This window comes from Triplophysa dalaica, chromosome 21 (genome assembly GCF_015846415.1).
Source record: "Triplophysa dalaica isolate WHDGS20190420 chromosome 21, ASM1584641v1, whole genome shotgun sequence".
NCBI classification, from domain to species: domain Eukaryota; kingdom Metazoa; phylum Chordata; class Actinopteri; order Cypriniformes; family Nemacheilidae; genus Triplophysa; species Triplophysa dalaica.
The window spans coordinates 10,249,628-10,277,589 of NC_079562.1; the positions used below are offsets into that span (position 1 = coordinate 10,249,628).

The following is a 27,962-nucleotide window of genomic DNA, read 5'->3' on the forward strand; positions in this document are numbered from 1 at the left end:
AAATTCGTAAATAATTGTTTCTTTATAAAAATGTACGAATGTCAGAACCGAACGGACGTACGGCGGCCAGTGTTTGTGTCTACGTGGGTAGATGATTAGGTTTTGAGACACGGCCATAGAGTCCAGTGACATGCGTGCTCGGTGCATGCGTGCTGCTGTAGTCAGTCAGTGACGTTCTTGTCCCAGAATGCTGCCTGGTAAACAGACATGGAAGCACCTGGTGAAGACCTCCACAGTCACTGAGCACTGTACACGCTCTTTGAACTGATCTTCATTGTCAATACACACTAAAGCCTGCGCCTTCGTTATCGTTGGAGCTCGACCGGGACCTCTGAAGTCCAGGGCATTGGTAAGAGAACAAAAATGACATCGAGATCAGCTGCTAATGTCTGTTCTGCCAGTTAGCCAGTTGCATGCTACAGCAGTGCCACCAATGGCTGGTTTGTACTCCACAGTTAGCGAGGAAGCTAAACCTGCTGCCTCCCCCCTCCCCCTCTTTATGTCTGTTACATTTTATTTTGGTGACGTAATACCGAAGTTTACTTTGTTCGTTTCGCTCCGTGACAAACCCGCTATGTTTAATCCTTGTTAAAAGTTGGTGTCATTCCCCTTTTATGCCTCGATAAGTTACTGCTTTCACTTTCCCAAGTGCACTTGATCATTTCAAGTTAGCTTGTGACTGTAAACAAGTGAAGAGAGAAATTAATGGAGATATTTTTAAACAGTATCGGAAGAACTTTAAGATATTGGAATTGAAAACTTTAAGTGATATTTCAGAGGGGCTCAAAGTTGTAAATTAAACTCCACGCCAGCAGGGAATCGCTGGGGTTGGAAGATCAAGGGTAGTGTTTACAGAACCTGTCAAGTCAAGTTATTTTCCCCTGTCCTCTTGTTTTAAGGTTTTAAAAGTATATGTGCTTGGGCTTTTCATATGACTATTTAAGTAAAATCACATTTTATTCATTATTTTACTTATTGCAGTACGTATTTAAGTTTTATTCATTTAAAAAATGTCCATATTTTATATTGTTTCACAACAGATTGATTGCGGTTTGAAATGCATCATTTTATCCAAAGCGACTTACATTGCTTTATCCTATACATTGCTTTATCCTGTTACATTTTGAATAATATAATTATGTACACTTGGTAATTAATTCGAAAAAAATGGGTGTGCTGTAAACTGGGGGCCGTTATGTAAAATTCCCTTTCACATTGTGTTTGAACATACAGTATTTGTGTCGGCAGTGTGTGTAGACAACATACCTAAGTGGTAAAAATCTACCCACTTTTTAAAAAATATATCCATGAAGTAAATCAAATCAGATTGTGACATCACATTGGACGCACACATCATCTGCCATGTTGTTATTGTCGATTTTCATCCCTGTATTTAAATCTATAACACGGTTGTGTCCATGTGAGGTTATCTTATTTACAAGTGTGACAACCGTATTCTATAATCGAACACACACATCTGTAAATTTACGGACTCACAACCGCATATACGGCTAAGTTCTGCTTTGAAAACAGAACCATAGTGGACAACTGGTTGTCTGTCACTGTCACGTCACAGTGGTAAGGTACAAAGATCATGAAGATGGATTGAGTACAGAATTTTTTATAATGTATTGCATGGTATATCTTCCATAAAACGTTCTGTAGAATTAATATCTGTCCTTATTACAGGCGTCACATAGGAATAGATTTCGGGGTTGAATAGATTGACGGTCTTGCAGACAGTACAGTGTTGCACATATAGTACAGACAGTATTCCAGCGTAACTGTACGCTGCTGTGTAAACAAGTGATTTCTAGATTCACAGCTGTAGGTAAATTCAATTGTCTTTCCTAAACACTAAAAATGTAAACGCAGACTTTCAAAACAACAGAAGACGGACTGCTTCTTGGCCAGCGGGTGACACTCTTATGAGATTTTCAACTTTTGTTGTTGCCATGAGTTAAACATAAGATGCTTTATGTTTATTTACTTGCCAGGTTATTGAAATAGGATGGACAATAAGATTAAGTTATTGCTGCGGGTAACACACAAGTATAAAGTTGCAAAAGTGAGTGAACATAATGTCCAACTGTTTGTAAACATTGTCTTCTTTAAAGGTATGCAATATGAAGTAGGCCTACGTATGAATTGACACTTGATGTAAAAAAGACATAGGTTCCAACAGTTTTCATAGTACACACTACATTGTGAAAACTGATTTATGCACTTTGGAGAGTGTTATCAAAAGCTTAGTTTTCTTATCTCAGTGTGGACAGAAGGCCAAACGAGAGAAAAAGTAGTTTTCAATGAAAACGTATTACTGTGGACAAGGCCACAGCTAAAGGAGGATTTTTATTTCTGCGTCCGACCTATGTGGTAGCCTACGCTTAGACATGTGCGCTACACAGTAAATTGATGCGCACCTCTCCAAAAAAGTAACAAGGCTGTGATTGGTCTGCTTGAACCCACTCCCTTCAGGCGAAAAACTCTGTGATAGCGTCGCGTTTACTCATACGCATTCCGAACAAATTATATAAATAAATTACGTGTATTTATTCATGTAACAACTCAAGCTGCAAAAGTGATTGTTTACTTGCCGCTATCACTGCGAAATGCTTCAGACAGAGTACGAATCGCTTGTGAAAATGCAGAAGTAAAAACCCACCTTATGGCAGCCATCTTCTGAAAAGGGGAAGGGAAGCAGCAGCTCATTTGCATTATAAACATACAAAAAGCATGATTTTGGTTCCACCTAAAAAAGGGCAATTAGGGCATTGTTATGAGCTGAATCTTCACAGAAACACTCTGGGTACATCGGAGACTTACCATGCTGTAGAAAATTATATAAATAGGTCCCCTTCAGCATCTTATACTAACACATGCATTGGACTCCTGAAGGTCGAATTTAAGCCCCGTACATTTGTCTCATTCCAGAAGCCATTACACAATATTTGTCCCAATTTATAAGAAACGCCATTGAAACTTTTGTTTATCGATGACTTTAATATATTTTTAAATAACTTTAAAGATTGTACATAATAAATGCATTATAAATGCTAAGATTACATTACAGCGTTATTATACACAATATACAGTGGTTAGATTATTACATTTCTTTAGCAAACGCTTAACATATGCTAGAAAGTCCAAACATTTTCTCTGGTTTCTTATATCCCTGAGACAGATGATCAGGCTGTGAACTCCAGGGCTTTTAGATGGTAAATCGGGGATAGTCGTTATTGGATTGGATTACTCTGAAGTGACGGGCACTTCCATAAGTAGATCTTGACTTGTACCAATAAAAACAGTAGAGCAGAAAGCCACAGCCAGATTCTCTTTTGGTTGTGAAGGCTCCTTGTCAAAAGACAAACCACTAATTCCCTAAACTGTGATGATTACCCACAGAGTGTTAAAACCGTGCAAGTAACCTGACCTTTCCTCTGTCTTCCTTGCCCAGATTCACTCACCAGCTTGTGTGGCAGTCTGGAATCACCAAATCTGATGAGGATCTACTGACTTCACCAGTTTTGTCCCATTTTCTTTTACTTTTAACCAGGTAATGTTTACCAGTCAAAGTCATTTCAAAGAATAACTTTAAGGCCTTGTGTCCTCTTTAGTACACTGCGTGAACATATCAGATTCATTTTCCACAGTTTTGATTAATTTGTGCTATTTCATTCGGTTAAAACTACGTTTTATGTGAGCCTAATCTCACAGGAGTTGTAAAAAACAAGATGGCTATTTTGCATAAATTTGTACAATGTGAAAAGCACAAAAACATATAATTACTAGAAGAAAGCTCAAATTAAACCCCAAGACATAACCATCACTGGTACCAAACCAGATTGTATTAAAATTGTACAAATAAGATCTTACTAATTTATACAGTTTAGCTATCTTGTGATACAGTTATGAATAGCCGTTAGATTGTGTTGGTTTAAGGGGCTACTATTAAAGTTTATATGCAATAAATGGATAATATAACAATAGGGAAAACTTTACAAGCACGTATTTAAGATTTTTATTTCCCGCAGGTTGTAGTTATTGTTCACACATATAGGGAAAATAGAGTAAAACCCCTTGATGACAGTATTTGGTTGAGACATTGTAGTTTCATTTTTGCCAGCTCTTACATGTCTTTAGATACCGACTTGGTTTACAATTAATGTATTTAAGGTAATGCGTCATTGTTTTATTTACATTTAGTCATTTAGCAGACGCTTTTATCCTCGTCGTGAAGTATTCTATACTGTTTTTATTTGTTCTTATTCTAGATTAATTGTCTCAGACATGTTAAGATTTATTCGAGAGAAATTCCTGCAAGTGGAGAAAAGCGAAGTCTACTTGCTCATGTGTGTGGTCCAAAATGTGATTATTTATGTTGCTGATTATAGTGAATTCATTTATGGCTCTATTGACTTTTTCAAATAATGCACATTATGCCAAATTCTTAAACATTAACAATGTTTCCACTGTAAAAGCCTTTCCACTGCAATATTCTCCTTTTATGCTCGGTTTCACAGACAAGGTTTAGGACTAGTCCCAGATTAAAATGAAAGTTTGGGTTGTTTTAACTGAAAATATATTGCCCCGACACATCTTCAAATATGTATTTGCTATTGTTTTGTCTCAAGATGCACACCAGTAATGTTTTTGTATAAGGCAGCAACTTAAATATCCTTATTTAAAGGCATGGTCCTGGTTTAAGATAAACCTTGTCTAGGAAACCGGGCCTTAATGTTTTCATAGCCTTTTGTCAAACGTCATCAGACAAGTTAAAATGAAATAAAAAGCAGTCTGTGTGATTTTTTTGCAATACTTCAAATTTGATTTGTCATTTAGTTGCCTGTTTCCTTGCAACGGGTCCGTAATAGGGCCAATAGTAAAAAAACAGGGAATTCCCAGTCCCATTAATTTGATGTTTTTAAAAACTAATCTAATAATTGCGCTTATTTTTATCTGTGTGACAGTATAACATGGTACAGACGTACCCTTAGCCATTCTCAGGTGAAAACCGGATCCCCTCTCTATTTAACACGTCAGTAAGTTTTGTGTAATGTGCCCATGCAATTCATGCACGAGCAGAGGAAGCCGCGTGCAGCGCGCTCAAATCCAACCAAAACAAGAAACAGATCTCGCTATTACTGTACCAGACTGCTTAACACTACATACTCAGCTCAATGTCATTCATTGAAGGAATTTGCTCAGCCACCTTAAGCGCTCGAGCTCACTGCTGTTGTGTTACATTGTAGCGGAAAGAATGTCGGAAAGGACCGAAGATGACGTCAGGGGGGAGCAGCAGCAGCGCAGAGCGGCCAGGCAGCTCAAGCAGCAGCGGGGTGAAGCCTCCACAGCAATGGCGACTGTGGCGGAGCGAAGATCCCTGCCCAGTCCAGAAATAATGCTGGGACAGCCCTGGAGCAACTGGGTCGATGCCGTGAAACTCTACGGGAGCGACGGTGAGTTTGATCGGCCGCCGTCGGCCATTGCGTTTAAACGGCAGCCGCGTCAGATCGCGAGCTTTCGCCCGATCGCTTGCAGTTTTGAAATATTAAGAAACGCGGCTGGTACGGAACGAGTTGAACTATTTATGTATCTCGATGTGAATCGCTTTCTCAGGTGCGGAATTGGAAGAAAGTTTGAAAGAGTGCGGGAAAAACCGAGAAGCCATGAGACTCTGCAGAGACGGTGAGTAATGTGGCTTTCTCTGGTCAAAGGTGTCTGTTTTTGTTTTGGTGGTGGTGTGTGCACACTTTTCACGCATCGGCTGACTGAGAAACAAGTGCAGCTGACTTCTGACAGTACAGCCCATGGAAGTCTGCTTTTATTGTTGTTACATTCATTACAATTGAGTTTTTATATGGGTGTTTATACAGACAGTCGCAAAGTGTCATGTCCAACATTAGTTAGTACTGTTATAGGTTGACTGTTTGTTACTAATAACGTGTTAAAATGAAAAGAACACGTCCAGTAAGTGAGACAATTTATATTTTTATGCTTGGAATAACTTGTGTCTGTCGGGTTTTTTAACATAATGAAACGTAATGACAATTGAATCCATAGGAAAGCCTGCAACTTTTTCCTCTCCATGTTTGGATAAAAGTTCACTATACTCAGAGATTTAATATTACAATACAACATTTCAAATGTTATTGTCAACAAAGAAGTCTTGAACAACTAAATGAAACTGAATGTAATTGTCTAGGCTCATTACGAAAGCAGCATTCTTATGAATGAACATGTATGTGTTATGTATTAATCATAACCAAAATAATGAAAGTTGTTGTTACATCTATTTTAAAAAGTTTTTGGTGAAAGGGAGGCGTGATCTTAATTCTAATATCTCTAAGCTTTATCCGAAGTTGTCACAAAGTTGTTATAAATGTCATCACCTGGCCTTTCTCTCTGTCAGCATAGGAAGGTGTGGTATGCTGTTCTTGTCACGGCACTGATCTAAGACTGCATTTGCATTGGCAAGTAGTGAAGCAGCTACTCCATTGCACAAAACAGAGTAAATTTGTTGGGTCATGGAGGACACAAAGTGTCATACAGTATTTTGTCAGATATGTGAAAAAAAAACGGAAATTTGTTTTTTTCCTGCAAGTAGTAACAGTAACCTAACGCTTACCAAACAGAGCTGAAGTCCTTTAAAAATGCTGACAAATGATTAGGCCTACGTGCGCATCAATTGGATGTGTATCTTTATTAATGTTTTAGTTTCAGTTTATGCTTAGTCTAGATCTGAAATATTTATGTGTAAGAAATGTATTCAAAGTGGCATAAGTGCTGTGGACATTATTCTCTAAATGTGTTGTTTTAAGAGTAACAGGTTGCAACAGGGTGTGAAAGACCCAGACTGTGTGTCCAATAACTGTGGATGTACAGTGTGACTTAAAAGGAATGTAGAATGAACTAAAGAATATTGGCATCAGTTTATATCTGTGTGATATATGTTCATTACATTCCATTTGTTAATTACACAAAATGTCAAGGCCTGTTTACACCGATAATGATAATTAGTCTGTAGCATTAAAGGGGAACTAATACAAAAATAAAAATTCTGCCACTAATTTCTCACTGTCAAGTAGTTTACCATCCCTAGGACCTCCCGTTTTTCCCCAGAATGCAAATGAAGGTAGTTTTGGGAGCTTTCTGACTACTCTGTAGATTGCAACGCAACCAAACACAAGAGCGCACGCTGGAAACTAACACTCAAATCAGGAAGTTTTTGAATAGTCGTTATTTTTTTAGTTGGCCCACAAAAAGTTTACTTGTCGCACTATATTAATTTATACTGAACCACCGGAGTAATGTGGACAATTTTATGATGTCTTAACGCACTTTCAGCAATCTAATGGGAGTCAGAAAAATGACCTTAATTTGCGTTTTGGGGTAAAATAGAGGTCCTTCAGATGTTAAACTTTTTTTTTTTTTAAGTGAAAGTGACCTATTTGTCAGGTATGGTGACCCATACCCGAAATTCGACCTCTGCTTTTAACCCATCCAGTGAGTAGTGAACACATGCATAACAAATGGTGAACACGCATACACACGGAGCCCTATCACTGTAGTGCCCGGGGAGCAAGTAGGGGTTAGGTGCCTTGTTCAAGGGCACCACAATCGTAACCCGCCGGCCCTGAGGATCGACCGTCAAACTTCTGGTCACGAGTTTGACTCTCTAACCATTAGGATGCGATTGCCCCGTTAAGGACGAGTAATTAATGGCAGAATTTTTGGTTGGAGTTCCCCTTTAACTATAGATAAAAATATATTGGTGTCCACTCCAGCGGATAATAACCTTATGTTTATTCTAATCTTGAGCGCTACAGTTTATTAGTTAAATACAGGAGCATTTTGAAACAGAAATGGATTTTGGCTTACTTTGTTTTATTATTTATCAGCTAGAAAACAATAGCTCTGAAACTGATTCTAACAATATCAATCTGTTTGGTTATTATTGTAGTTGTGGTGTGGGCTCCGATATTCTCTTACTTTAGAAAAACAAAACCTTTACATGTATCGTTATTCTTGGTGCAAACAGTCCTTTAGAAACATTTACAGAGGAGTAAATCTAGAGCAAGCCAAATCTGTGAAATGAACTGCACAGCTTTTTTTATTAGAACTAAATTTGCGTTTATGTTTGGGCGTATATTATTTGTGCTTGTAAATCTATCCAGCCAAGAGAAATGAGTGTTTATTTCTTGCATTAATCTTGTTGTTTAACAATCACTTTTATTAGAGCCGTTAATACCCAGTTTTGTACATGTAGTCAAAGTCATCTGGTGAATGAAATTAAATCCAAATTCCATGTGCGTTCTTATGTTTTAGCTCAAGATCAGTTATTAATTAGTTATCAGACGAACTACGACATCTATGTTTCATTTAAACGACTTGTAATTTCAGGCAAACAGGGCCAATAAAGTGGCAGGAGTATAAGTTGCCATTTATAGTTGTGGTCTACCTCTGTTGCGTGGTTTACTTTTTTGTTAGTTTGAAAAGTTTATGTATGAGAGTTGTTTTATCTTTTGATCTCGACAGACATGATGACTCTTCATAACGAAAAGGGCTGTAAACATTTTGAACGATTTTATGTCAGCAAAAGTATCAGCAAAGAGGGTGAAAAAATTGTAATTGTAGTTGTATTTTTGGGTTAACCATCATGAAAGGGGTCGGCGTCATTTTTTTTTTCATTGGAAAGGTGCAGAATGAGGTCAGATTGGCACCCTGTCGGTGGAACAGGGGTGTAACACTAACAGGTTTGCATTTGCTATGATTTTTATGTACTGTGTTCTGATGAGGCACGTACCCCAGGATACACGACAAGCTGTTGTTCCCACAGACACGAACATACAAGCACACTTCACCTCCTTGTGTGCATGTCTCCCGTATGATGATCTATGAAACGTTCCTAAACATACGTTGCATGTCTTAAGAGGAGGCAGGTAGGAGACACCGTGGTTCAATCTGCGAGCGTGTGCTACCTCGCTCTGTGTTTCTAGGAGCTTCTCTACCTACATCGTTTATCAATGACAATGAAGAGGCTGGTCAGAATTTCTCTCTCTTTGCCTGTCTCTCTCTCGCTCACCTAATCGCTCCCTGTGTGTCTCTGTATCTGTCACATTCTCTTTTTCTCTACCTCTCCTTTCCCTCCTTCATTTATGTGTCTCTCTTATCCCACACTGTCTCTTTCTTCAGCCCATTCTGTTTGTCCTCCTCTTCGCTTTATCTCAGACCTCAAGACACGTGGTGAGACGCCATTAGCATATCTGTGGTTTTCATGTCAAGTCAACCCAGCTCTGATGGAGAGAGTATATCCAGCCTGGATCACCGCTGTGCTGTCACAAGCATGTTGTTCTTTAATATTTGGATTGATATCCAGAGGAGTGCTACTAGCTCACATGGGCGAAAGAATCCTGATGTGCTGTCTTTATTAGCTCTTACTCTGCTCAGGTCTCTCGAAGCAGTAGTTAAACTGATAGCAGATCATCTCGTCCAAATCACTCTTTCTTGTAAACCTAAACAGGTGTGAATCTATTAACAGTATATTGCACATTTCTGTGATTATACTTTGTGTTAATCCTGCACAATATTTGCATATTACTTTGTTCCCCTGTGTCATGTGATTTTTCACCTGTGCTCCACCCCTTAAAGCGGAGGTACACGCGCAGTTTCTGCCAATCACATATTAATCTTGAGTACCTATAGAGTGGCATTGCATACTTTGTATCTTTGAAGAGTCTTTAGTTTGATCTTATTACAGATACTGCAGTGCCCTTCTGAATGCGTGCAGTTGGAGGGGCGGAACTAAGCATGAGTACAAAATACATCATCGCATTAACCCTCCATAACTGTTGATTCACTATAAGTTTGTGTTGTTCACAAAATGCACATACTCGCCGATTGCCAACGAAACACAGACATATTCATTTACTGCGTGTGGTTCATGTCAGGCATCTTTTAGCACTGGTACCGCTCCATCTATTAGCTTCAAACCATCTGCAAATCCACAGTTAGATCCACCGTTTATATAACATTCATTACCGAAATGCTGTGAACATACAAACACATCTGAACTTCCGTAATGAAGGAAGCACATTGATGCTCTCGCTGTCTGATATGTGGTCGTGCTCTTTCTCTCGCTGGTTGACGGTTGAGCGTGCTTTCCAAGGGGATTGTCCAATATGGCACTAAGCACCCTGGTTACGAAACGGGAATTCATCTTCAAAAAAACCTTTCCAAATGTGTTTGAACCCTGGGGGAGTGTATCGAGCACAGAAATACTACGTCATATGTCCAAGTCGTTTTTTGACAAGTTTACCATGTTAAGCATAAGAAGCCTGCACGTTTAAATTTGTGAAGAAGTCAGAATGCATGAAATAGCTTGTTACCTCCGCTTTAAGACATCACAACATCTTGGAAAGGTGAAAGCAGCCCCTTTGAACTACTTCCTGACTTTTCTCATCTATCGAATTCTAAAGATATGACTGTCCTGGTATGCAGACCTGTGGTGATTACTGGGAATCAATTCAGGTACACCCTTAAGAAATGATGACATGTGTTCAGACAGGGATGTTTTTTGGAGTGTCCTTATGTCTCGGTGTGAAGGAGCTGGAGTGGAGTGGCTGGCACAGCGGTGTTCCTCTCTCATCTAATCACTCACACTAATTAACCTCCTGACTCTCACTCTAATGGACAGTTAGTGCCTCCCTGAGCTCCACATCTTCAGCCCACCAAAACACTTCTTAAAACAGCGCTTGTGCTCTTTTAAAGCTTTGGTTTAGAGGGTGGACTAGTAGTTATATATTTTTGTATTATATTTTTTATTTATTTTGGTAACACCCAGCTGAGATTCTTTAGCCATTGCTTTGAAAAAATATTCCAACATTATGGACAAATTATGGAAAAATTCACAACCAGTTGACCAGTCTGTTAATCCTTAATCTTCTGTATACGTATTTAAAGATAATATAATTATATATATATATATATATAATTATATTAATTAAAATTATAATATAATTAAAGTCCTCTAATAATTTACTCAGTCCTATGCTCTCCAAGATATATAACATGGCTACTCGCAAGACATGCAAGAACCAGTTAGTTTCAAAGTTTTTGCGAGCTGTCTTTTATAATTTAGTGTTCAAATGTTTGTTTAGTGATTGTTGTGGTTTCAGTAGTGTTAAATAAGACTAAAATATTATTTTCTTCAGAAGACATTTGTTAAACCCACTTGAGTCACTTGGATTGCTTTAATGATATTAACTTTTTAGTGATGGAAAAACATTTTGTTTCCCATATGTGAATTTAAGCATGATTGAGTTGTATTATAGAATTATTGTAGATGCACTGATAATTCGACCAATAATCGGTATCGTAGAATTTAAGCAATTTTTCTCACTATCGGCTGTCGATATATCCTGTCAATCAGAAGAGGGCAGGCAAATGTAAAGAATTTGTATATATCGAAAATGTTAAGAAACAGCACAAGTTTGATGTTCAATTTTTATAGTAAACACATGAATTAATAACATTCAGAAAGTTAAGAAATATAAATGTAATCTTTCGAATCTGTATTGGTATCGGCAGATATTATGCAGAAAAATCGTCTTACATTGGATAAATTTAGTTTAGCATTTGTGTTCAGTTGAAGAAAACAAGAAGAGTAAATTAAGGGTACACTCTCAAAAATAAGGTTGCTTTAGAGATTCTTCACAGCGATGCAATAGAATAACCATTTATTGATATTGATAGCATATAGAGGAGAGAATCCTAGATTGGATTTTTTCCCCCATACAGGCAGTACAGTACAGTAAAGTTAAATACGTGCAGTGGTTCTCTTGCAGGTTTTGCAGATGATGTTTTGCCCTAAACCAAATAACGTTTCCCAGTTCAGCATTTCATTTAGTTTGCAAGAAATTCACCATTTGTTTGTTGCTAACAAACGAGTTAGATATTAATAAAGTACACAGAACAGATATTTTGCATTTAGTACAAGGTTCACAATATTTCCCGTCAAATAGCCTAGGAACTATTTCTTAATTTAAACGTGCCGATACACTTCCTGCCACTTTCATGTAATTTTCAGTGTGGTAATTTGTGTGGTTTGGATTGACTGTTTTCCACAAACTCTGCCGTGATTTCGGGATACTTGCAGAACATTTGAATCTTCAAAGCTAAATGCCACCCACTGTACCGCTAGCTTGTTTATAATCTTTCGGCCTTGTAGATATTTCACAGTTTTACAACTGCCACTCTTAATCTGCAATCTCACACTATTTCTTCTCCTCGTTCGCCCACTCAATTATTACTGTCTTTCTCACCCCCTCGCTCACTTCTCTCTGTGAGGACCCCCTTCTCCAGGCAACCTTTGAAACGACTGGCTCGGTTGCTGGCTATGCGTTACCATTTATTTGTTTCCTTTCTTATGAAAACAGGGTAGCTCTGCTGCGAGTGACCCAGGGCACAGTGTGAACTCGCCCAGATTTTCCTGGAACATCAGTGGAATGGTCTGGATGGCCTCACCTGAACTGAGCAGACTGAAGAGGCAGTGTAGTCGGAGAGATAGGTTTAGTAGGGTGTGCGCTGTGGAAACATGTTTACTTAAAGCTCTGGGAATAACATCATTTTATATTGTTGTTTTTATGTGTGCTGATGAAAGAATGTGTGGAAGTTTCTTATGCACAATTTTATATTGATTTAATTACATCATAATCAGAGCTATCATAGTTTTGTTTTATTTGTTTTTATATATTTTTTGTTGCATTTCATTATTTGAGGTTGTTTTTAACCATTTTAAAAGTTAATTATTTTATTTATTAAATACATATATTTATGTTTAATGCTGCAGCATAGGTTAAACTTTTTTATTTATCTCCAGTTCATAATTTTAGTAAAAACAAATGTTTAGCAAAATTGTTCATTTTGTTTTCCAAAAAATTTATAGGCCTATATGTTATTTGATTTCAATTAGATAAAAAGGGATTTTTTTACATTAGCAATTTGCCACTATTTTGTTTTTATAATTTTGCAATATCAAAACATGGGATAGGGGGGCACGGTGGCTTAGTGGTTAGCACGTTCGCCTCACACCTCCAGGGTTGGGGGTTCGATTCCCGCTTCCGACTTGTGTGTGTGGAGTTTGCATGTTCTCCCCATGCCTCGGGGGTTTCCTCCGGGTACTCCGGTTTCCTCCCCTGGTCCAAAGACATGCATGGTAGGTTGATTGGCATCTCTGGAAAAATTGTCCGTAGGGTGTGAGTGCGTGAGTGAATGAGTGAGTGTGTGTGCCCTGCGATGGGTTGGCACTCCATCCAGGGTGTAATCTGCCTTGATGCCCGATGACTCCTGAGATAGGCGCAGGCTTCCCGTGACCCGAGGTAGTTCGGATAAGCGGTAGAAAATGGAATGGAATGGAAAAAACATGGGATTTTGGGCTTATTTCAATGTGGATGGTGCTAGCCAGCACAACAGAACACATCATGGTGTCCGCAGGGTATTAAAAGTTGATCAATCAATTTAGAGACAATTAAGGGTCTGAATTACAATGATTACATGTTGTACAATGATTACATGTCATCTTTTCAAATGTGTCCAAAGAGTCATGTTTTAAAGTTTGCCTGAATTTAATCATTGCCTAGGCGAATAGTAGGGGGTCCATTTTACACCCGGTTGTTAAACAACATCGTTGACTAATGGAGAAATGCAAGTTTTCGTGCAAATGGTTGGAGGATAAGGAGTTTGAACCATGGCTAAGGGCTGTCTTCTAGGAAAAACCGTGAGACATACTGCTCTGTGGGTCTGAAGGCGATTAACGTAGACTTGTTTCTCTTTCTATGAACCTTAGTCACTCAATTAATTCTCTTTTGCTTCGTTTCCACCCCTCTGAATTATGTTACATTAATAAGGAGCTATCACAAACTAAGCCTGTTTAGTTGTGCTATCTTACGATCAGTATTTAATAAATGTTAATCAAAGTATCGCCAATCTATCCGTTTAAAACTTAAAGTGCCGATAAGGTCTTAAAATAGGTCTGTTAAAGTATAAAATGTATCTCCATGATTTCTGTATATACCCTATAGATGGCAAGGGTTTGGCCTGGCTGTTTAAACCAAAACATATGAAAAACTTGTCCCTTCATGCACTCTCACTGGTTTGGACAGTGTGTTATGTATACACAAAGTATTCTTTTTTCAGAGAAAGGTAATAAAAGGTTGATGGAATATCTCCTTGACAACATTTAGTCCTCTTGTTCCATGGGGAAATCTGTATTTTGTTATTTAGTATCTGTATTATGTTTATACATGATGTTTATGCTTGTGTTTTTTGCAGACATGCCCATATTTGGCCAGTGTCCTGCACAGGATGACTTCTACCTGGTCATGTGCAGCCACTGTAGTCATGTAGTCAAGCCCCAGGCCTTCCAAGCACACTACGGTAAGACCTCCTTCTGCAGTTGACTTCCTCTCTCTCACTCTTCCTAACTGTCTTTCGATGAAGGTGTTTTAGAGAAGTCTTATCTCACTCGAGGGATTTAAGTCAGATATCCCTCCTCCTCCACCTCTGCTCTGTCTCAACTCTCAAAACATGAAGGGGGAAAAACGCCAAGCTTTGATATCAACCGCCAGACTTCTGTTTACTATCCTCAAGTTAATATTTGATGTGCTCTTTTTAGATGGCATGTCTGAACTGATTTATCCAATCGAACAAGTGTTAGACCTCCCAAAAGACTAAAACCAGGAATAAAAAACAAAAAATATTCACTCAGAATTCTGAGGTGTAATAATTACTTAGAATTTTCAGTTATTTTGAGTTATTAAAACCGTGTCAGTAGTACCTTAATGCTTTAGAACCTACATTCAGTGTTAAGCATATTCAGATTCAGTGTCAAAAAGAAATGTTATGGAATTAAAAGGTATTGTCAATCAAGTTTTAGTGAATGGCTATTCATAGAGCAAAGCTCGCGATATTTCTTTAAAACAGTTCTGTTTTAGGTTAAGCTTTCTTCAAGCTAATGCTTTATTCATAGTAATTAACCTAATGAAATGTCATTGTACCTGTTGCTGAATCAATTTATTTGTCATTTATTTGTACTCTTGATAGCTGGTACATTTTGGAATCTTTATATCAGCAGTGACCACAGGAGGGAGCCAAAGTGTAATTGAAGCCCTTTGGCAAAATGCTTTGGTGTTCTTTATCACACTCTGAAGTGTGGCTGCACAATTGATTGAAAACCTGATAAATCCTAATGCCATTAAACCGCAAAAAGCTGTGATTAAATAAAATCTGAACTGATTTAGAACTGGGTGCTCTACACACATTTATAGGACATTTGCTGTGTAACCAGTGTGGACGTTGGCTTCGCATACCAGTTCGCTTCTAACATAAACATTGCTTATAAAGTGCTTCATTTTTACTTTATTTTTACATGGTTGGATTTAGGTTGAAATGGGTCTTTCTTTACATTTCCGTTCAGAAGTTTGGTAAAATTGTCTAGTGTAAGCAAACACTGTTAAAACATTGTGAAATATTCTGATTGGAAGATATTCCATGGCCATATTTGCCGGACTGAGAATTTGTGCAGATTCTGAAGATGCAACAACCTCTCCTGGGAGTGCCAAGACATGTTCACATCAATACACAGATACACTCTGTTCAGCTTTCAGAAGTTTTTCAGTGTGCCACTGATGTTCAAATATACCAGAGTAGGATCTGTTTTCACAGACTGAGCCAGTTCCCCTGAAGCTTTTCCAGAAATCATTACACAATCGTTCACTCTTGCAGAGAGAGTATTTTATGAACACTGGGATTCTTTTATTCTAGAGACTGAAAGATTAATGAGCAGATTAACCACACAGACCGTGAAACTTTTAAATGCTCAAGTGCTTGACTAATAGTGTGGGGAAGAATCTAGTTCTTGCAAGTGCTTACCCAAGACAAGGATTAATGAATCATAAGAAGATGACAGAGTCGGTGGTGTTAGAATATTACAAATGGCATTTGAATCTGTTATCAGCAATTTGAATAATATTCTTAAAAATATTTTTTAAAAGCATTTGCCCTTTTGGCATTTTAAAGCTAAAATTGAATTTCGAGAATTGTATATTGCTATGATTTTAAGTGGTTGGTTAACATCTGTTTGTTCAATTTGCATTTTAAACACCACTGGAGGAGACTGACTGAGTATATTTGTTATTTCCTACCGGATAACAAATAAAATTGTTTTCTTGCCAAATTTTGAAAGTTATGCGATGCCTAATTGCCAACGCCAGCATTGACTGGCTTCATAAATACTTTCTGACATATATAAACCACAACCAATTAAAACTTTTGATTTATGGTTAATTGCATCATTGTGATTGGTCAGTTGGTGCATTCACTGAAATATTTTTTATACCACAAGACCATAAAACTACAGAATTATTTGTTATTTTATGTCTAGTATACTGTGGTCATTTATCAGGTAGCTGTGACAGTGGTTTATATTTTCCCCACAGTCCCAGATTGCTTTTCAACATGGGGTGAATTGATACTGTGGTCTGTTGTGGTCTAATTTGGGCTTTGGTTAAACAAATTGCCATTGGCTCACTATGCCAGAGCAGCGCCAACAACACGGTTAGAAACCACAAGCGTCCCTGAAAAATAAATAATTCAAGGATTTCTTGCCTTGGTTTTTCTTTACCTCTGTGACTTGTTTTATCAGGATAGATAAACACCGGCCAGATATCTGTCTAGTGAAAGTGTGTTTGTTTGCCACTGGTTTGCTGGACAGCTTTGTGACAAATGCTGGGTGGAAGCAGAGCCATTGAGAGAGTCGCGTCAACTCCGTTGACCCCAATGGAACCGCAATGGCGGTTCATGGAGGCTCTCAATAGTTCCCGGAAGGTACTAGTAACGTATGGAGCTGCTGCTAAACAGACCAACTGGGGTAAAGACACAAGTAATTTAATGAATACAAAAATGAAAGAAATAAAGCATTTAAAGAGAAAACGTAGTTTCCTTGAGTCCATGAATCTCAATAGTGTGAGATGGTGGTCTAGTGGGTTAAACCACTAAACTGGTAAATCAAAGGTTGCTGGTTCGATCCCAGCAGCCACCACCAGTGTGTCCTTGAGCAAGACACTTTACTCCATTTTGCTTCAGGGGTATTGTCCCTGTAATAAGTGCACTGTAAGTTGCTTTGGATAAAAGCCTCTGCCAAATGACTAAATTATTATTATTATTATAAATTATTATTATTATGAATCACCTGACACGTGAACATTTTGAACTTCTGTTGACGCAACTCTCTCACAATGGCTCTGAGTGGAAGCAGCGGTGTGTGTGTGTGTGTTGTTGACAGTCATGCAGAGAGGCCAGAGCTTGTGTTAGTACAGCACAGTGGTTTACTCCTTTAGTCAGACCTGGCAGATTTCCCAGATCTGAGAGTTTAAGAAGCAATACCGGAGTATTATTACCTATATTAGACCACTGCTGCGACCGCAACCTGTTTTGTTTATTTGTGTTTCAGTGTGATATTTTTCTAGATTAAAGAACATTTACATTTTTAAAATTCATTTTTTTATTTAAAATTAAATAGATTGAAGGAAAAGGTTAAAATAATTTCTTCTGTCATAGAGTAATACACCTTATTGAGGCTGCCGCCATGTTGATTTCAAAACGAGGATGAGTGGGAGAAAAATTCTGAGCGCTGCATTACAATGCATTGATTTGTGCCGGGAAGCCGGTCGTTCGGCCATTAAAATATATATATATATATATATATATCTATATATACTTAGATAAACATGCTTAAAACATTAGAAACTAGCAGTATAGCAACAGTCTAATATCCAAAATAGATTTTATATAGATAATACACTATTCTCAATCCCGGAACTAGGTGCTAAAACCCATCGAATTTCGTTTTTCCATGTTTCCTTAGTTTTCTGTGCTGTATTTATGTATTTTTGGTGTTTTGATGGCCGAACAACCAGCATCCCAGTTCAAATCAAATGCAGTGATCTGGACTTTTATCCCTCCAAGCATTTTGAAATCAACATGGCGGCAAACTGAATAAGGTGCATGAATGATGAATGAGTATAATCTGTGACCTCTTTAAACCATTGTTTTAAGGCCCAGTGTATGAAATTTAGCGGCATCTAGTGGTGAGGTTGAGAACTGCAACCAAATACTCACTTCTCCCTTTTGCATAAGGAGATAACGAAACGTAGAGCTGTTTGTCTGTTTAGGGCTACTGTAGAAACAACATGGCGAATTCCTTGGAAGGGGACCCGTGTTATATATAGATAGAAATAGCTCATTCAAAGGTAATCAAAACATAACACTTCATTATATAAGGTCTTTATACACCCTATAAGATATATTTATGTATATTATATTGCATTCTAGATCCTCCAAAACATTACACATTAAGGTTTAAAGCAAACATTTTATATCATGCTCAGGGAAGCTCTTCGACTCTATAAAGGTAATATGTTAACATGGCCTTACATAATTGAAAATAGATTGCCCTGTTTTTCCTTCCTTTCTCTTTACTATTCTAAGTACTTAACTAAATTGTAAATAAATAAAAAAAATTGTCCATAAGTCGTTTATTCACCTTGCTGAGCATTTAAAGAGCACCAGCCTTTACCTTTCTTCCCGCAGAGAGAAGACACGGCTCCAGCAACAAGCCCCTGTCCAGCTACACCTCCTCGAAACCTGCATTCTCTCGGAACAAGGACAGTGTCGGGGGCGCAGTCGGGAGCACATTGCCACGCTCCTCTAATGTCATCGGCAGCATCCAACCTAAAATCAACCAACCAGCCAAAGACAAGCTTCTTCACCGGAAGTCTCACTTCCCCTCTAGGGTGCTACAAGAAGAGAGGTGTGTGGCTTTATTCTAAAGGGGCGGTTTCCCTCACAGGAATTATCTTCAAGGGATAGTTCACCCAAAAATGAAAATTCTGTCATCATTTATTCACCCTCAGCTTGTACAGGTCCTTAAACACAAAGTAAGATATCTGTAAGAATATTAGCAATTTTCAGTTCTGGGACAATTAAAATAAAAAAAACATGAAATAAAATACCGTATCTTTTTTGTTCTGTTGAACGCAAAATGAAATATTTTAAAGAATTTAGCAAAACAAACAGTTGTGGGGCACCATTTTAATTTTTCCGACTATAGTAGGCAATGATGTCCCAGAAATGAAAAATGCTAACATTCTTCCAAATATCTTCCTGTTTGTTCAGCAGAACAAAGACATTTATACAGGTATGAAATGACATGAGGGTGAGTAAATGATGACAGAAAATTCATTTTTGGGTGAACTATGACTTTAAATCTGGACTAGGTCTTAAAATTAGGACATTTAAGTAGATTTAACAAATATGCCTTACCAAAAATTTCCATATTTCAAGTCCGATATTTATGGTTGGACATGAACAATTTACATAGTTAATGTATTAAAGATGTATTGTTCTTTATTTTCTTAATTAACTTATTATTGGCCAGTTGATAAATATTCTTAGAATGAGTACAATAGAAAATATAGAATAGAAAATGGATACAAATTTAAATAGTAAATATAATATAAATGTGTGTTTTGTTGGAATATTATATAGTGGAACCTGCTGCTCAAACTTTCAATTTGATTTTGTCTGCAGAACATTACAATAAGCAAACCTATGTAAGGGTATAAATATGTGATCTGAAACACATTTACTAACAGTCTTAATATCTCTGCCTTTCAGTTTGATGCCTGCAGTCAAACCGGAGAAGGTCCATCTGAAGGTGGAACCTTCAGCCAAACTCACCCACGTGCCCGCCTCTTCTTCCACTTCCTCCTCCTCTTCCTCCAATACTGTGAGCACCTCTCCTCTCAAGTCAAGCCTTAACTTCTCCCCCGTACCAAAGGCTCCACAACTGGCCTCTGGCCAGATCCCCAATGGAAAGGGCCATCTATCGTCTTTAGACAAGAAACAGGACAACAGCAGTGCCAGTAACAAAAGACTCTGGTACAAGAGACAAGGTAAACTGCGACAAAAATATGTCATTTGTTATAATTTGTGTGTGTAAACACAACCATAGTGACTTGATTTTTCCTAATCCTATGTGTGTTCTGCTTTAATGCTTTTCTTGTCATAGAACGAGAGTTTAATCCAGATATCCATTGTGGGGTTATGGATATGATAGCCCGAAAGCCATGCACAAGATCCTTAACATGCAAGGTATGCCAACCTCCACATGAGATCTTGTTGTGTTTCTAATGATCAATGCAGATATAGAAACACTCAATAGCCAGTTTTTATGTTGTGGTTTGATGTCTGTTTTAAAACTCTATACTGTTCAGGCATCTAAACATAAAAAATATATCTGCAGAATATGAAACGATAGTGTGTATAATACCGTGTGCTAAATGTCTCCATAGACACATTCCATAAGCCAGAGAAGGGCGGTGCCTGGCCGTCGGCAGCGATTTGACACGCTGCTCGCTGAACACAAGAGCAAAGTGCGCGACAAGGAGCTGCAGTTCAGGTTGGACCACTCCCACCCAGCACCCCCTCTCAGGGACCCTCCTCCCTCCCGCCTCTCACAAGACACCAACCCGGTGTCCCACGGCAATGGCACTGCTGATGCCGCCAAGCCTTTGCCCCTCAGCAAACCTAAACCTCATAGTTCTGGGCTTCCACGGTGAGTTGCATCATTTGCGTTTTGAAATGCGATAGTTGAATTTGGATAGATCCCAGGTCGTGTGCTTTTCTTGGTTCAAGTTGTGTTGGTGCTCTGCACTCTTTTAGGCTGAACAGCACTAACTTACACAGTGGAGGAGACCCAGCCATGACCCACGACCAGGCCCACCACTCTCACCCGCCACCCGCCGGTACCGAGGCCAGTCGCCTGTCCAGCGATGAGGGAGAAAATGAGGAGAGAGAGGAGGCTACAGAGAAACTGGACTGCCATTATTCAGGTTACCACCCACGGCCGGCTACTGTAAGTACAAGAAACGGTGTTAACACAATTTGCATTATAGTTTTCTAGGTTAAAAAACTCATTTTGTCCGTTCTGTTGTTCTCCAGTACTGCACTTTTGGAAGTCGGTTGTTTGGTCGAGGCTGTTATGCGTTTGACCGGCGATGGGATCAAGTTCGGTGTGCTCTCAACAGCATGTTGGACAAACATGTCAACTCACAAATGTGGAAGTGAGCATAAGCAATATGCAATGTTTAGTCTATTTGCGTGTCATCTGATGAGTATGATTCCTCCTTCAGAGGTTGACCTTTCTCATTTTCCCTCCGTAGGAAAATCCCTCTTGCGTTGGAAAACTCGTCCTCTCACCGGGCGAGCACAAACTCCCACTCTTCCTCCATTTCCACTAGCTTTCACAGCCTGTCCTCGACGCCTCCCTATGATAGCAAACCGGTCCTATCGTACGGCACCACCTTGAACGCCCGCTCCTCACCGCAGTCCTCCGCCACCGAGCAGTCTAGGCAAGTGTCGGCCTCGTCACCCCAGATGCCTTCAGCCCACTCGTCCTCTCTACCTTCTTTGGGCTCCAACCGATCCCCCAAATCCAGATCCAAGAACTTCAGGGCTAGAGAACCATCATCCAGCCTAAGCAACTCTATCATCAAGAGCAACGCTAACATCAGTAACACAAGCAGTAGCCTCAGTTCAGGCAAGAAGCGAAAAAACAGCTCTGTGTTAGCCTCCCACAGCACTTACGCTTCTGAATCATCTTCTCCTTTTAAAAAGAACTGTGCGGTAAACTCCGGCAACCCGGGGAGCACGTACCACACCTCGCTCGCCTCCACCCCCTCATCATCATCATCCCACAGTGGGGTGTACAGCGTGGGGCTGAACTGCACCCCGGGTAGGGCTAATTCTTTGAGTTTGAAACAGGAGTCGACAGGACGTGGGCCTCCATCAGGCAGCCCCGCTGAGTCTATCAAACGTATGAGCGTGGTAATGAACAGCAGCGACTCCACGCTCTCCCTCGGCCCGTTCGTTCATCAGAGCAGCGATCACCATGCGGATGCACGTCTAGAAGCCAAAAGGAGGAAGGGATCGCCTGGCTCAAGTAGCCTCAATAGCACAGGTCTGTAATGCCAATTGATATGGATTTAATTCAGTTTGGGCTTTCAGTTTAGATTTAAAGTTGGTTTGTGGTTGATTTTACTGGAGTTTATTCTAGTTTCTGTTTCATGTTAATCCATATTCTATTTGATTTGATTTTGCTACTAAACTGAAACGAAAAAGAGACTGCATTTATCTACCTAGTGTATTTAAAGGGATAGTTCACCCAAAAAGAACATTTCCATTCACCCTCATGTCATTTGAAAACTTGATGTTTTGAGAAATGTCTCTGTGGTTTCTTTTATGTCAATACAATGGAAGTCAATGGAGACCCAAAGTTGTTTTGTCTTGAAAAAAAATCTTCTTTTATGTCCAGCAGAAGACAGTCATACGGGTATGTGATAACATGGTGAAAATGAATTAAATCATTTAATTTTTGGGTGAACTATCACTTACAGATAAGTTATGACCCAGTTTTCAGTGTATCGATTTTAGCTGCATGTTAAAATAAGGATGAGTTTAACTCGCCAAATAAGATTCTGCACCAGATCTATCAAGATCACATACATGAAATGAGTTATTTAAAACGTCAATTTCAGTCAACAAATTAGTTTAGCTCAAAGGAAAATACATAGTATAATTGTCATTACACATACATATTTTACAATTCTGATTAGCAGTATAGTGATAAATATCCTATTTGTATTTGTCCAGCAAATGCATTGATGATTTACACACTAACGTTATCTCATGACCATAAGTAACGTGACCAAACAGAATTAAGAGCAGAGGTAGCATAGATCGAAACACAGTTTAAGTGACCCATTTGTGAGCGGGAATACAGAGAACCCATCACAAATGCCTTTATGGTTTTTATTAAACTCTACTCTACATGGTAACACAAATGACGATCGCATAAACACAGTAATACATAAGACATGAAACAAACGCGCTAGGAAGCGCAGAGAGAGAGAGAGAGAGAGAGACAGGGCATGGCCACTAGGCAGGTAAAACATGTCTGAAACATGTCTGGGGTTTATGGCTGATGATCCAGTCACTACATCAGTTTTGCTTGATTTTCTTTTTGCAACCTTCTATAAACTCTAGCAGTGTTGTGGAGATTGTGTTGTTAACCCTGTTAAATAAAGCTTTTTCATAACTTTGACAGTGTCTGTAGCGGGAGGCGGCGGCGCACAGGGTCCTGGAAGGCCCAAAATGGCCAAATCTCCATCAATCAACAACATCCACAGCAAACACGCTCGCTCTATGCCTGGACCCCCGGGACTCCCTAACAATTCACTCATACATCAGGTAAGCGGCTTTCATTGTCTTAATTATTATAACGTAGGGCACAGTGTCTCACACAAAAGCCTGTGTTTGTACTCATTTGATCTGTATGTGTGTTTCTCTCAGCCAAAGGCTCGTCCCTGACACAGGTGTGGAGGCTCTGAGCGTGCTGAGCAGTAGGCTGGACCCAGAGCTCCCTCGGCCCCCTCACGCCACTCTGCAAGAGGCCTTCTTTTTCTCGTACTCTTCCCACAATCCTCAGGGCGGAACGCACACTGGGTGGCCCATTGATGTCCTTCGCGGGGATCTCCTCCCAAAGCCATGCAGGGGCACTCTCCGGGGTTAGGATAATAAGCCAGAGAGATGTAGATGTCTCTTGATGGAGGTTACAATGAATCTATACAATGCACCGTTTGGTACAAATGCCTGATGCGCAGAGCCCAGCCAAAGCATCTGGGTCTGAGGTACAGATTTGGGCTGGTACTTAGCCTCACTACCAGGCATATGAATGATGAACAGTCGGAACAAATTTGGTTCTGCTCACGTCCTTTTGTAATTTAGATTGAGCGTGTGGACGTATGAGAAGTTGATGCTTGGATACTGGAAACTCAAATGTAGAGGATGAACAGAAGAAAATATTGAGTACACAATCAATTAAAGTTCAACACAATACATGATCTCTCATTGGAAGTTTGAATTAGGTGGTCAAGCTTTGTTGTGGGAGTTTCAGAATGAGCATCTTAACTCTAAAATTATGCAAACGTTTCTTTAGACTACTTTTCGTTTACAGGCATAAGCAACCGGCAGATGTATAGCAAACAGAACAAAATAGCATTAGGGGTTTATCGAAATATGTTTAAGTGCATACCAAAAATGAAGAATTTCAATCTAAAGCTTAGGTTTGGTAAATATGAATTTTCAGATTTCAATCAAGGTCATTTTTTAGATTTGCTTGAGGTTTTTCAGACTTTGAGATGTTTGAGAGCAGGTAAATACTTTACTATTAGGATTTTTATCCCCAGTAAATATCAACCCAGAAATGAACTAAACTCGGGTGACCATACTTGCCATTTTTGCCGGACATGTACTGCCTAGGATTTTGGGTGCATCCTCCAGAGGTAAAATTTGACCACCGCATGGGTCATCGAGGTTGTTACATTTCAGTTTAAAAAAAATAATATTTGTGACCCTGGACCACAAAACCACTCTTAAGTAGCACAGGAATATATGTGGCAAAAGCCAACAAAACATTGTATGGTTCAAAATGTTTCTTTTATGCCAAAAATCATTAGGATATTAAGAAAAGATCATGTTCAGCAAATATATATTGTAAATGTATCAAAATTTAGTTTTTTTTGAGTGGATGCAGCAAAATGGCGAGCAAAAATGTACAGAAACACACATACAACCTCCTCTTGCTGCTGCCCGCTCAAGTTTGGTATTTATGTAAAGCTTAAAATTTCACCTTTGGGTTCATGGACTCTCCACAACGTCATTACAGCAGTAAGCCAATAGAGAGCGTTAAAAGAAACCTCTTTCTTCTTAGCAACAGCCTGCTACAGCACCTCTGAAATAAGTTTTGAACAATATTTTGATTTTATGCACCCTCAGATTACAGAGCTTTAAAAAGTTGTATCTTTGTCAAAATATTGTCCGATCCTTACAAACCATACATTTATGGAAAGCTTATTTATTCAGCTTTCAGATGGTGCATAAATCTAATTTTTTTAGAAAAATTGACACTGATGACTGGTAAGGAGCTCAGTTAGTTCTCTTAATACAGTGGTTCTAAACCGTTTCATGGTCACGCCCCGCAGTAAACTCATTTAATAATATTAATATATATAACGGTCAACAGTTTTGAACAGCTGTCCAAGTTCAGAAATATATGAAAAGGCACTTTATTTACACGCCACTCCCTTCATGCACATTCTAAACTCATTGGGAGAAAGAGCTTATTCTTGTGCTTATTCTGAAATTACAGTCTGAAAGACAAACATTCTTATATGTCCTATCAGTTTCTTATAATGATGTAGAGGTTATTGCTGCTGCTTCCTTAGTGGACGTTTTACTACTTTGTAGATATTAAGATTTTGTGTGCAGCCTAAAATTGCACCGCGCAGGCCACTCACGCATGCAGCTTCCAACTGAACATTGGCCTCCCTCAATTTGCAATCTCGTTCCAACGTGCATTCACGATCGAGTTCCAAAGGTTGGGGCTTCGGGGATCCGCCGCGACCCACCTGCAGTACCTCTGCAACCCCCTGGTTTAGAACCACTGGCTTAAGACATATAATCTTCGTAGTTTCATTCATACCTTGAAACATAACAGTTGCTTTTCTGAAATGAATCCTGAAATAATAAACCTCGATGACATATACGGTGGACATATGCAACATATGCACCTGTAATCCAGGCCTGGACGAGTCTGGGGAAAAATGAATGGCACGTATGGTCAGCCGGACTAAATACTCTGGATTAGCATTAAACACTTCATTTTATTATTGTTGAAGATTTTAGGAACAATATAATGTTTGTAGCCTGGCATGTCTTTATTGAAGCTCCATGATTGAGGAAGCTGTGCTGAAACTCCAAGACTCGAGAAAACACTGTAACACTGTAATCCTAAAACCGTGACTTGATAAAAACAAGCTAAAAGCTTTCACCTTGGAAGAGCTCATTAAGCGAGTCTCTCTGCACAAGCGTTCAGTCTAAGACCTTGATTTAGTAAAACATGCAAATAAGCCGTCTGCTGGAACAAAACTGGAGAGGCGGCAGGTGACGTTTGACTTCCAATTACTGATTGTAGCACTGAAGAAGCTTTTGCTGAATCCACGATTGTAGGAGTTTCCCGGTGTTCCGTTTGAAAGGGGCTGGTGGCTACAATTCATGTTGAGCCATAGACCAATATTACAGAGACACTTCTGTCATCTCAGCAATGGCAATGGAATAGACATGACACTCAATACTGTGAGACACATACATCCTGTATTACAGGAAATCATTCGGTATGTGCTGTACGGCCATCTCATTCTTACCACTACCATGTACTTCGACTGATGGATGGGGTATATCTCTGTAGCGTGCATTTCTCCTCCCACACCAATTTGTGTTATTTTAGACCCTTAGTAGTAGGTTAGTAGCTGGACATTTTGCTAATAATCATTGTTGGCTTTAAAAGGCAATAGATCTGGTTTTCGACTTGTTGGTCTTTGAGGAAAAGTATTTGTTTGTACTAGAGCTGGATTTTGTTGCGACTTCAAGTTAAAGTAAAACTCCTGTAAAATCCCAAACTCCACTGATGTCAGTCAGCAGTCAATGCTGAGAGGTAGAGCATGAGTTTTTTCTTTCTCTTTTTTTGTAATTTTTCCTTTGGCTTTTTCGTACACACAAAAAAAAGGAACAAATATTGAAGTATCCCTATTTCAAAATACATATTTTGTTAAAGAATTGTACATATTGAGATGTATTTTTGCACAGGCATTTTCTTAAACAATTTTGGTAAAATTTAAATCATTATTATTTATTAAGTAAATGGAAACAGTCTACGAATATTAGAAGTGGTTCACTGCCAAGCTGATAATGCAATATGCCTCTCTTGGAAACGTGCTGAGTTAAATAAGACCGATTGTTGCCACAAACGTGGGAAATCATCCACCGTATGCATTTTATTTTCAGGTTCTGGAGCTTTTACGTGCTGCCTCCCTATCTCAAGGCCAATTTGATCATAGAGTGGCCTGTTCATCTGTGCTAAACATTTCTGGTTGTCTGACTTTACAAACTGGGCGAGGGAATCGCCCGTACTGTGCAAAACTGCTTGCACCACTGTTGCCAAACATTGTAATTGGATACACTGCTTTTGTTTCAACTCTGACAAAAAGAGAAAGTGCCTGAATTAGTTTCTCATCGACTGTTGTTTATTAAGACAGTGCGTTTTTATTTCATGTATTCTTTAACAGTACTTGAATGTTATAAAAAGGTTTAGAAATGTGCTTTTTAAACCTGCTTAGGAATCTCATATCTTGCTCTTTCCCCCTCGAGTAGAAGCCGTAATTCTGATACGGGCGATCGATGAAGCACACGGCCGGATGAACTCAACAATATGATGAACGCTTCCTGCCTGTATTCTTATATGACTTTGACTACTCTTGATATTCGAGATTTTCAAAGTCAGAGGGGGATATTTTTGTGAACAACACATTGTGGCTCTATAAATCAGTGATTTTAACCATGTTTTAGGCAGATAAATGTACTGTTTACCTTGAAATTGTAACTCCACTGTTTTCATGATGAAAGTGAACATGTTTGATCGAAACACCACAGGTTTGGAATGTGAATCGAGGATAAAACAGTTTGCTTTTTGGGAAAGAAGCCTCTACATTTAAACATGTACAAGTGTGTATATTTTGATTTTTTTTGTCTTTTTGTATACATATTCAAAATCATTTGCTCAGCTGGACTTTTGTGTGTTGGCTGCTATGTAATTCATGAACAAACCGTAGGGTAGATTGACTTAATATTTAAAGAAAAAGATTGTATAGTATATTTGTTTTGTAACAAGTTTCTGTAAATATAAAAATAATTTATACAGTTATTTATAAGAAACAATGTGTCGGACT

At 38.9% G+C, this 27,962-nt stretch overlaps 1 protein-coding gene across 1 annotated transcript; it reads left to right on the forward strand.

Annotated features, from left to right (window-relative positions):
- Positions 1-27,939, forward strand: LOC130410072 (ataxin-7). The gene is made up of 14 exons (XM_056734486.1): positions 1-349; positions 3,458-3,556; positions 5,253-5,459; positions 5,620-5,688; positions 14,332-14,436; positions 18,649-18,868; positions 19,735-20,012; positions 20,129-20,211; positions 20,412-20,674; positions 20,782-20,974; positions 21,061-21,182; positions 21,282-22,078; positions 23,225-23,367; positions 23,470-27,939. The coding sequence occupies exons 3-14, from the start codon at positions 5,261-5,263 to the stop codon at positions 23,485-23,487; spliced, it is 2,490 nt and encodes an 829-aa protein (XP_056590464.1). The 5' UTR covers positions 1-349; positions 3,458-3,556; positions 5,253-5,260; the 3' UTR covers positions 23,488-27,939.
- The last annotated feature ends 23 nt before the right edge of the window (positions 27,940-27,962 follow it).